This window comes from Lampetra fluviatilis, chromosome 7 (genome assembly GCF_964198595.1).
Source record: "Lampetra fluviatilis chromosome 7, kcLamFluv1.1, whole genome shotgun sequence".
Taxonomy (NCBI): Eukaryota; Metazoa; Chordata; class Hyperoartia; order Petromyzontiformes; family Petromyzontidae; genus Lampetra; species Lampetra fluviatilis.
This window is the reverse complement of record NC_136281.1, coordinates 13,208,436-13,220,345: the sequence shown is the minus strand read 5'-3', so window position 1 is coordinate 13,220,345 and position 11,910 is coordinate 13,208,436. Positions and strand designations below refer to the sequence as shown.

Below are 11,910 nucleotides of genomic sequence, written 5' to 3'. Positions count from 1 at the left end.
GCCTGAGTGACACTTGAACGGTGGGAGGAATAGAGTTTGATCAGCGTGGTGAAGTCAAATAACCCCCATAACCTACACGGCGTGGGGAGGCCTTCATCCGTTGGTGGATTGAGAATGGCTTGTGCATACAATGCTGCCGTATTACCCGATGCTACTGGCAAGATCACTCCGTAGAAACGACGAGGCCCTCTGGAACGCGAGCCGCGGATGCTGGCTTCCCTCTCCCATTGTCAGAGCGGACACCACTCCCAACCAATTGATGTATGTTACGTTGAACTTCTTTCGCACCGTACGTAGTCAACCGTGCTAATCGGAGGTGCGGGGGAAGGACAACAACCTAAACACAAAGCAGCTCTAAACAAATGAGTTGTAAAGCTAGATGATTTAAGAAATGCATAGCTCCAGTGGCTTCATAATATCGGAAGGAAGAGCGTTCCAGACGGCCGCAGAATCGCATCTAAAAGCGCCACGCGATGCGGTGACCGCCGTCTTTGTTTGATGGTGAGCCAAAAGCCTCCGCTGCGAGGATTACCGGATGATGATGAGGATCATGATGATTATAATTTTGTGCTATTGAGTTGGCAGTGGTGCACAAGCAGGAAGAAGAGCTAGTTTCTAACATGCGTCAGAAACTACCTCAAAAGAAAATGAGTATATAACAAGCGACGTTTTGAGCAAAGACCCTTCCTCGTGGAACCTTATTTCGCTTATAACTCAAAAGCAATGAAACCAAAAACAGCACATGGACGAGGAATATTCCCGCTGTCCAAAATTTCCCAAAAACCTCGGCGGCCACCGCCTCACTGCCATCTGCGAGTGGCAACGCAATAGAAGCACACGCCGAGCGAATCGCGAGCGAGCGCCATCAGTGTCCGTGTTATATGGGCCAAGGCGAGGAAAGAGAGAGAGGGGAGGGGGGGTGGTATTCACGCCACTTGTCGTGTACGTATCGTCTAGGATGGACGTCGGGCGAGTACAGACACGACTGCGTTGGAGGAGCCGAGAATCCGAAGTCGAGCGTGAGGGCGACGAATGGGCGCTGGTGTCTTCATCACAGACACCCCTTGAGCCGATTTTAATTTAGCAACACTCGAACTGCTGCCCCCTCGGGGATCGACGGCTGTTGGACTCCCCCATCCTGCAATCCCCACATTCCCGGGATGGCGACCCACGAACGCCCGTCCTCGCATCACCCATCACCGACCTCCCGTCATCATCACCAACAGCATCATTCGCCTTCCCCTCCTTCTCCTGTCCACACTCACCCCCCCCCCCCCCCCTGGCTCTCTAACAGCCCCCCCCCCCCCCGCGCCTCCTCCTCCTCTATAAAGCTCAGCAGAGAGCAAACGCCGCGGCTGTCGACTTCGGTTCCCTTGGTTGGGAGGAGGGACGCGCACCGGATGGAAGGGGATCGACCTCCTGGACACGAATTTGGTGCTCGCTAACGGCGCGGGTGGCGTTCTACGATGGATATCCAGAAGGACACGTGGTCGCGACCTGTGAGTCAATACGTACAAGTTTCACACCTGGACACGGGGGGGGGGGGGGCTAGGTAAGTTCACGTGTATGTGTTGGGAGCGGTGGCGCGGTCGTGAGTGCACTGCGCGCCGAACCGGTCCTTGGTCTCCCCCTAGGTTGACTCAGCCTTAAATGAGTACCTCGCGCGGTGTGTACACAGTGGGGGGGGGGACAAATGCGTCCGGGTGTGGTAATAGACACCCACCCCCTTGTGTTGCCGTGCCGGCCTTCATAGGTGCTCGCTAACAGCACTTGCCCTAAAAATCTGTTAAAGGCTACGTGGGGGGGTGTTCGTCTGTGTGTGTTCCTCTGTGTATCTAAAGCCCACGGTTGCTGACTCCAGCCAAGTCATGCAGGGTTGTTCCATTTATAGACGCCTCTACCGGAATGTTTCATTTCAAAGCCCCTCCGTGTGTGTCTCGCTCTACGCACACGAAGGGCGACCTTCGCAGGAGGGCCTTCTAAGAACACGGCGGTGACACGTAGACACACGCCGGCCTTCGTTGCCTGGGCGTTTCTGATGATGATGATGATGACGGTGATGATTTGTGTTTGTTTGCTATCTTTACCAATGTCAATGCACTTTCAAAATAATCCATCGCTCTCCAGCTGTAAGATCTGCGGCCATCGCTTTCACCATCTTCAATCACCTTTTGCGGCGAGGAAACTATTTACCCGCTTGCGTGTGTGTGTGTGTGTGTGTTTTCGCGTGTGCATGTGTAAACATTGCAACGAGAGAGATAAAGGCGGCCGGGCGTGGTGCTGGTCACTAATCCCCTTGTGTGCCGTGCCGGCCTTCATAGTTTCTCGCTAACAACACTTGCCCCAACAGAATGTTAAGGTTATAAGAGGGGATCATTGAATTAGTATTTCTGTGACCACGTTGCTCTGTGTTATATATCATGTATATGTAGTATTGTATATGTGTGTGTATGTATGTGTTTGGGTGTGCATACCGTATATGTTTTTTTTTCTGTGTCTCTAAGTCACGCTACTGAGTGCAGCCGAAGTTATATTTGAAGTCTGGCTGCACTCGCACGGACGTAAGTGACGACACTGGCCCAGTCTGGGGAATTGCCAACAGCTGTTGTATTTAGAGACACCCACCACCACCACCACAGTGACCACCACCACCACGGTGACCACCACCACGGTGGCCACCACCACGGTGACCACCACCACCACCACCACGGTGACCACCACCACAGTGACCACCACCACCACGGTGACCACCACCACCACGGTGACCACCACCACGGTGACCACCACCACGGTGACCACCACCACCACCACGGTGACCACCACCACAGTGACCACCACCACCACCAGCACAGTGACTACCATCACGGTGACCACCACCAGCCTGCTTATACTGCTTGTGATCGGATCACTGGCATCACGGACACACACACGGTGGAGCCGGGACGATTACTCGTTTCGGTCGATTAATCGACTAACATTGGAGGCGACTGCTTTTGATGACGATGGTATTAATCACGATTGTGGGTATTGATTAGGATGACAATTAATATAGCCATTGATTGAGATTTGTGCATGGTATTTGTTACGGCAAATGATGATGATGCGTAGGAGGAGAGTTGTAATGGTGGTGGTTGTCTTGGTGATGATGTCGGTAGTGGTGTTGGTTGTGATAACAATGATGATGACACTGTACTTGCATATATTCTGTGGTCAAATACTCGGATCCCTTTAAATATCGGTGGCCGCCCAACCCATCCTGCCTCGAGAAAGGCGAGAAACCCCCAACACGTGACGTCTGGCGTGACGCGAGGCCGATGATCCCTGTGACGTCACCAAGCCTCACCAATCGGCTCCCGTGCACGTGCTAAGCCCGATGCGGTACTTTAAGAGTACCGACTGTTTTCGTGCTCTCCGATGATTATTATTCGAGTAATCTGTTACTTAAATAGCCAGCTCAGGCGGCTCAGAGGGATAGCGAGTTGGAGGTGTTCACTCAGCCCCCCCCCCCTCTCTCTCTGGGGATCGATAAAACGAGCACCGTATTGTGGCTGTCAAATGGACAGACTCGTCGCCGTCATAGGAATGAGGGATGTCCACGCACTAGCTCGTAGACTGTGACGCAGGAGATGAACACCAAAGCCTCGCTGCTCGTTTGAGCAGAAACCCGCTTTGACTTTTGACGAAAGAGCACGTGTCATGTCCCCTAGACATGAAGAAAAGGGGCAGTCAAACGCCTGCCTTGTGTCCTCTGTTTGTTGTTGAGGAGGAAGCGGCAGAGCTTGCAGGGGGACGCGGGGGCGAACATTTCACGGGCGAGGCACCCAGTCTCGGTCCATCTCAACTGGGCAATAAGACTACTTTCAGAATGGGACATCTTTATTTATCCTGGAGAAATCCGATGAGCTACGAATCTCTATTTTATTCCCACAAATGTCCAATACCGGGGAAAGCAGATTCATCTTATTACCATCAACGTGCGATGATGAAAACTTGAACATGGCTACATGGTTTAAATTACCCAAGTCAGATAGATATCCGAGAGTTCCACAGTGCGGGTGTCATGTGAGAGAAGGCCCAGAAAGTTCCACATTGCGGGTGTCACGTGAGAGAAGGCCCAACGAGTTCCACAGTTCGGGTGTCACGGGAGAGAAGGCCCAGAAGATCACCCATTGACTTGAGCTTCCTTCTGGGAATGCCGAGGAGGAGATCTCGATCCGCCCACCTCAGAGTTATTGTTGTCATTACAGACGCGGGAGCGTAGCGATACAGTACAACAGTTGATTTTACTGCACTGCACTCATGCCCCCCCCCCTCCTCCTCCCCCCAGTCCACTGGTCTGAGCTGATGACGGGACTCCTCGGGTACGGCCGGGAGGCTCCGCACCCCACAGTCGAATCCACGACAGAAGGAACCCCCCTCGGCACGGACCTCTCGGGGCTCCCGCGGGGGCCCAGCCGCCCCCTCCCCTCGCCCCCTACGCGGCCCCCTTTGGGGGGCGCGGACGGGGTCGGAGGGGGGGCTCTGGACTGCGCGGCTGGAGTCTGCGTCACGGTGCGTCTGGGGGTGGGTGGGTGGCCAGCACTACGCCCGGCCGCCTTTGTCTCGCCAGTAGCGATGTTTATTACACACCGCACCAGGTACTCATTTGAGGCTGAGTCGACCTAGGGGAGGCCCAGGACCGGTTCAGAATAATCGTCACCGGAGTTGGCCGTGAGCGGGAATCCAACTCTGGTCGCCGGGTTCGTAGCGCTAACCGCTGCACCCCCCTTTCTTTCCAACCCCACAACAAAGATGCCCCGTGTAGCCCTGAGCAGAATGTTGGAGGCAAAGTTTCCGTTGACTTGCACTGCACCACGCGGTGTAGTAATTTTAGCTGTGACGGTCCCACCTGATGACGGAGACTTGTGTTGCCTCCGAAACGTCGTGATTTATTATTTTATTTTATTTCCATTATTACTTTTATTAACTTTTATTTAAAATTTTTACCTACGTGACTTTACCGAAAGAACCTAAGAGTATGACACCACGCAGCTGCAGCGGCAGCAGCTTTTCAGTTGAGGCTGAGTCTACACAGAATCGCGTTATTAGAATGACGCTTCGCTGAGTAAGTGTTTATATGCCTGTCCATTTGAGCTGATGTGTGTGCACCTCTGTGAACGTAACTGGCATTGGCCAAAGATCCCAATGACAATTTCAAATTTGCCAAATGTAAGAAAGAGAAAAAAAATACCTTAAAATTGCTCAATTGGGATCGCACGTAACAGCAACCACCATCGCTCCCCGACAGCAACAACAACAACAAGAACAACAAAACAACTCGGCAGGACCCTCTTGAAAACAAGTGTCACGAGACACTCGGTGAAGTTTTTTCTGAGTAGAACAGCGACAATCCCGCGTTCTCATGAGTCCCCTTGATTGCACCTGGGGCCTGAATTTGTTCTGTAGGAACGTGCGTAGAACTTATTTCGCACCGTACGTAGCCGACCGTGCTAATCGAGAGGACAACAAACTAAACACAACAACAAGCAGTCTGCTTGATGACCTCTCTCCACTTGCTGTCGCTGCTCCTCACGTGACTCTCTCTCTCTCAGGGTGCCCCGTGCAAGGGGCGCGATGGGGCGCCGAACGGCCCCACGTGCGCCTACTCCTGGCTCACCAGGTCCCGAGGCAAGCAGGTGAGAACATCGTCATCAGCAGCAGCACCATTATCATCGTCATCATCAGCAGCAGCACCATTATCATCGTTATCATAGTCATCAGCACCATTGTCATCGTCATCATCATCAGCACCATTATCATCGTCATCATCATCAGCAGCAGCACCATTATCATCGTCATCATCATCAGCAGCACCAATATCATCGTCATCATCATCATGAGCACCATTGTCATCGTCATCATCATCAGCACCGTTATTATCGTCATCATCAGCAGCACCGTTATCATCGTCATCATCATCAGCACCAATATCATCGTCATCATCAGCAGCACCATCGTCATCATCATCAGCAGCGCCATTATCATGGTCATCATCAGCAGCGCCATTATCATCGTTATCATCAGCAACATTATCATCATCATCATCAGCACCATTATCATCATCAGCACCATTGTCATCGTCATCATCAGCAGCACCGATATCATCATCAGAAGCAGAACCAATATCATCATCAGCACCATTATCATCATCATCATGATCATCCACAGCACCAATAGCAACAGCACCAATATCATTCTCATCATCGATGACTGCTACGTGAGAAATGTTGTATGTAAAGTCCTGCACAGAGACTCCTCTACTTGCGAACATTCGACTTACGAACTGTCAGAGATACGAACAAACCTGTCCATATGTCCAGTTACCAATTCTGACCGAGAGTCGTGAGTTCAACTGCCGCGCAATATAGGATGGTGGTGGCATCTACATCTGCAGAACGTGAAGAACCAGTGGCATCTACATATACAGGAGATTATACAACTTTAAAAGCCACTCCCCGTGTTTATTGTACATGCCTTACAACATGTTTGCAATCGACAGGAGTAAAGTTGGACTTACGGACAAATCGACTGACGAACAGACCTCTGCAAACTAGCTCTTAATTTTTTTTTATTCTTTGCATTATCTTCTCAATCTGGCGAAAGAATTACATTTATTGCAGCACAAATTGAAAAGATAGAGCAATTTTTTTTATTAACCGCATCAGTGGAAAATAACATAATAGGCGACGTTTCGGGCAATGGCTCTTGTTCACAGCAAATTAATACATCAATTTCTTAGTAGTATTTTTTGTTATGAAGAAACGTCACCTGTTATATATCTTGTTTTTGCATGTTAAGGCCACACACAGCTGTTTACGGATGTGGTCATCGCGGGAGGTTTGTTTGGAGAGATCGTAAAGTTGGGGGGGCGTGACTCACGGCCTCCGCGAGGGTTCCAGACGGGGATTCTGCATCTCCGCAGCGTCGCCCCCCGAAACGCACAATCGTAAAAAAAAATTGGGGGGGGGAGGATTGGGGGTAAAGACATGAAGCAAATATGTAAATAAATAAATATTCCGAGAGGAGGGATGGGGGGGTGAAGAAACAAAAATCGCACGGCGGAGCAACTGGCAGACGTCTCTCATCGCCAGGCAGGTGGAGGGAGACGCCCCCCCCCGCGTCCCCCCTCCCCCCCAGGATCTCCCGTGTAAAATTAGCCAGGCAACTGGCCATGCCCGTGTCATCAGTGTAACAAATCAAAAATCTACTTTAAATATCTATTATAAACTACCGTTAAACTGTGTTTTTCTTATTTGTTTACAAGGTAAGGCCCACTGAGCGATAAAGCTCTTTTTCAGAAGTGACCCGGCCACGAACGATCGCTCAGCGATGAGTGGCTTATCGCGTGGCAATTTACAGCGGCCGCATACTCGAAGGGCACGTTTCTAAATGCGGAGGTGGAAAACCGGAGGACATGGAGAAAAATCCTCGCCACTACGGGGAGAGAGAGACACACAAACTCCAAATATACAGCAGCAGGCGTCAGGCTCGGGATCGAACCCAAGACCTCCTGCATCCCTGGCGAGGAAGTTAACATCTCCTGGCGACCCGTACCACATCCCCACTAGCATTATCAACATCACCATCGCACTACCAGAACCAGCACTACCACTGACACTCGCCATCACCCTGCCAGAGGGGAGGGGAGGCCGGGCGGGAGGGGTATGTGGAGAAAATGTGGGAATCTTTTCAAGTCCACCCCACCCCCACCTCCCTTTCCTAATTGGGAGCGCGTGCCGGAGGTGCCGGCCCTGCCACTATCCCCAAGAGGAGAGGAGAATTCACGCGCGTGTGTGTGTGTGGCTGCGCGCACGTGTCAGTGCGTGAGAGAGTGAGGCGGGGAGAGATAAGAGAGAGAGAGAAAGCGAGAGAGACAGTGAGCGGGAACACACGCGCACACACGGGGGGGGGGGGGGTCCGTGAGAGTAGTGGGAGAGAGAGGGGGGGGGGCGAGAGAGACGCAGAGCGAGACACTGGCCCCGAGAGTGGAGGAGAATTCACGCGTGTGGCCGTGCCTCCGTGCGAGACGGGAGGAGACGCAGAGGCGAGGGATGGGAGAAGCGCGCAGACTTTGTCCCCGACGGCGGATGTGGAATTTGCCCGCTTGCGTGCCTGTGGTCACAGTGAGAGACAGGATTGCTGAGAATGACCCCACTTCCACGTCCCCGGTTATAAGAATAATGATAATAATGATGATGATGATGCACTTTAGTTTACCCAGGAAAGCCTCACTGAGTGTTGGGGCTAATTCTCAGGAGGGTTCTGCAATGCTAAGGATGCTCGGCCAATATCTTGTTTTAAGGGAATCTACATAGCGCCTGAAGTAAGGCGCTTTACAGAGAATTCAGAACGCTACAACATGTGAATGTAATGGTGGATATGAGGTGAATAAAATAGATGAGAGGAAGCAATGGGGGCAAATCTGTGATGATGCTTGACTTCGCAATGAGAATGTGAAGAGGGAGCTGGAACGGACGAGACCCCAGGAATTGCGACGGTGGGCTACCAATTCACGGCGTCACCATCCCACAAAAGGAATCCACCATGGCGAGCTAGCAGGGCATGGGGTGTCAGATTGTGCCTTGCTCGCGACCGCACATCAATGAGCGTTTGGCTTCGCGCGGGAGAGGGACCCAGAGCTCCCGCAAACAAGCAGGGGGACCACGGCACGCTGCACACAGGAATCTTGCTGCACTGCCGCCATCTCCTGGCGACCGAGCAGCCCAAGCCGACCAACCCCAGTATTCCCAGACAGTTTGCTGTCCCAACCGCTAACCAGGCTCAAACCCGCTTGGCTTGCGAGGTCAGCCACAAATCGTCACGCGGTCAGCGAGATTCGGGCATGGGCAAATGCTGCCGCTGTTGACGATGACGACGACGACGATTTTTTGCATGATTACAATGTATGTATGTTGAACTTCTTTCGCGCCGTACGTAGCCAACCGTGCTAATCGGAGGCGATGATAGTGATGAAGATGGTGGTGGTGGTGGTGACGACGATGCCTTCCCGCAGGGTCGCCGAGGGAGACCCCTCGCCCCCGCTCGCTCTCCGCCGCTGCTGCCGTTGTGGGGGGCGCGAAGGGGCGGACGGCAGGACCCGCGGGGGGCCCCCACGACCCAGCCGCCGCCAACCCCCAGCGGCGACCCTCCAGGCGCAGGGAAGGAAGCGACGGCCGGGGACGAGCGCGTGCGACCCGAAGCCGAGAGCGGCGGCCGCGATGCTGGTGGCGACGTTGAGCCGCGAGCGCGCAGCGGCGATCGGTCTGCGGAGTCTCACGAGACGGCTCCTTCGTTGTCGTCGTCGTCGTCTTCATCCTCCTCCTCGTCGTCATCACGTTCGCGGGGGCCGGTCAAGGACCCCCGCGAAGCCTGCGGCGACCCCTCGGGAAGAGACCGAAGCGGGGGACGGACGCCAGCGGACAGCGAGGGGTCGGAGGTCACCGTGGCCTCGAGCTCGGCACGGGGAAGGTTCGCGAGCTTGCACGGGGGCAGCCGCCCTCGCGCGTCGGACTCTGACCCCGCCATGACCTCGACGCGACCCCTGCCGGCCGCGCGCTCGCAGCCCGCGCTGCCGCCCCTGGACCCGCGCGGCAGCCGCACCGCCGCCGCCGCGAGCGGTGGGGGGCGGAGAGCTTCCTCCTGGGGTCTCGTGGTGCTGCCGCCGCGCGTGGGGTGCGTCGTGACGAAGCTGCGGGGACCCGCAGCCCCCCGCGGTGACCCCCGAGATCCCAGAGGTCGCCGAGAGCACGCGGCTGGGACGACGGCGAGCCGCGGCGGACGTCATCTCCTCCGCCCCGAGGAGGAGGCGGAGGTGAAGGAGGAGCAGGACGAGGTGAAGGAGGTGAAATCACCACCGCCGCTTGATTTGGGGTCTTCGCCGTGCGAGACCGTGGAGGAACCCGGCAAGGTGATTGGATGATGGGAAAATAAAATAAATTGATTCCAGCTATTTTCAATGTCACCACTGGATGAAGGCTTCCCCGAAATGTGCCGGTCATAGGGGTTGTCTGACCAAACTACTTGATCATACTGGTGGGCAAGACCGGTTCAGATGTCACTCGCCAATGATTTTAGCCGTAACGACATGAGGATTCATAATGAATACGTATCGCCGCACCTACGATTAGCGCGGTTGGCTACGTACGGTGCGAAAGAAGTCCAACATGCGTATATAGCCAATGATTGAGATTGAGGATGATTGATATTGATGAGGGCAAATAATGATGCAGAGGAGAGTGGTGGTGGTGGTTGTCTGGGTGATGATTGTGGTGTTGGTGTTGATGGTGTTGGCAGTGTTGGAAGTGATTCTGCTGGTCATGATGACAATGGACTTCCGTGATCATTAACGCACTCTCGCAATTCATCAGTTCAACACGTGGCTCATAAACAGCTTAAGAGGAGTGCCACTCCCAAGCACGTGTTAGCAGTTTAAAGTTTGTATGTGTGTGTGTCGTCTCTACTGCATTGATTTGTGAACGTCGTAGTCCTGGTCTCTTCCTTTCGGAGTATCTCAAAAGCCCCTTTGTTCTGGCGCCTTCATCAGCTGTACCGCATGGGAAGTGCGGTGTAAATAATAATAATGACTGATCATGGTCAGTCAACGATGACCACTACTAGAACAGTGATGATGATGATGATGAGTGAGCTGATAACGACAATGATATATAATGAGTGATGTGATGACGATGATGATTATGGTGATGGTGATGATCATGGTGATGATGACGATGGTGTTGATGATGGTGATGATGATGATGGTGATTATGATGATGGTGATTATGGTGATGATGATGGTGATGATGATCATGGTGATGATGACGATGGTGATGATGACGATGATGACGGTGATGATGATGGTGATGATTATGATGATGGTGATTATGGCGATGATGGTGATGATGTACCCCCATAGCAAGCAGCCCGTGGGCGCTTTTGGGGCAAAGGGGGTCTCCTCTCCTCGTTCCTGGGCAGCCTGAGGCGAAGGAAGGGGGCCCGGTCCTGCGAGGGGGACCCCGCGATCCCGCAGGTACGAGCTGCCAGCAGCGCTCCCTGTCTCCCCATCCCGAAATCTCCTCCATTGAAAACTCGTTATTAAATCCTTTATATTAAGTTCGCTTGCTTGCTTGCTTAGGACCGTGCAAATCTTTCGGTCGTTTTTTAACCCACTTCCCGTGATCCAATCGAGCTGACATTTTGCACACAGACTCGTTGTGCGTGACAATGAATTTTCGTGAAAATTTTTTTCCAAAATTTTACACTGTTTAGGGAATTTTTTAAAAATATTTATTTACCAATTGGTTAATGCTGGCATACAATCATCTGACCCATAGGTGGCAGCCATCTCAAGCCAGAGGACGAGAGGACTCTAGCCGCCCCGATGCCACGCATATAAAGGATTTAGAGTGAAAAACTTTGTTTTTACGGGTTAATTTTTTTTTGGAACTGCTTTTATTTTGTTGGCCTTCCCCCAGCACCTTAGATCAGCGCGGTTGGCTACGTACGGTGCAAAAAGAAGTTCAACATACACACATCCCCTTGCCCCCCCCACCGCCATCCAGACTCGGGGGTCGTGCCGGAACAATTGATCTATTTCAGTGGTTCACGTCTTACAGGCGGTACAGCGGAAATGTTTCTTAACAGCTTGTCTGGGTCGTAACGTGTTTCGCATTGTCCCCTCTTAGGCACAGGGTTTTTATCTGAGCACTGCAGTGTTGCTCCCAGAACCTAACACAAAAAAACCCAAACAAGAAAAAGCCCACGGTCTAACACTCCTAAAGCAGAATCTTCTGGGGAAAAAAGAGCATTGCGACTCAATATTACGTGGGGGAAACACATTGTGCGCGGCGCTGGAAAGGTGATCTGCGTCTTGAT

General features: G+C 52.8%; 1 protein-coding gene across 1 annotated transcript in view; it reads left to right on the top strand.

The window, feature by feature from the left end:
• The first annotated feature begins 1,285 nt into the window (after positions 1–1,285).
• Positions 1,286–11,910, top strand: part of LOC144933355 (uncharacterized) — a 13,069-nt gene continuing 2,444 nt past the window's right edge. The window contains exons 1-5 of the mRNA XM_078858038.1: positions 1,286–1,499; positions 4,328–4,551; positions 5,592–5,675; positions 9,053–9,946; positions 10,952–11,065. Of these exons, the coding sequence (XP_078714164.1) occupies positions 4,345–4,551; positions 5,592–5,675; positions 9,053–9,946; positions 10,952–11,065 (1,299 nt within the window). The 5' untranslated portion in view covers positions 1,286–1,499; positions 4,328–4,344. The remainder of the gene's footprint in view (positions 1,500–4,327; positions 4,552–5,591; positions 5,676–9,052; positions 9,947–10,951; positions 11,066–11,910) is intronic.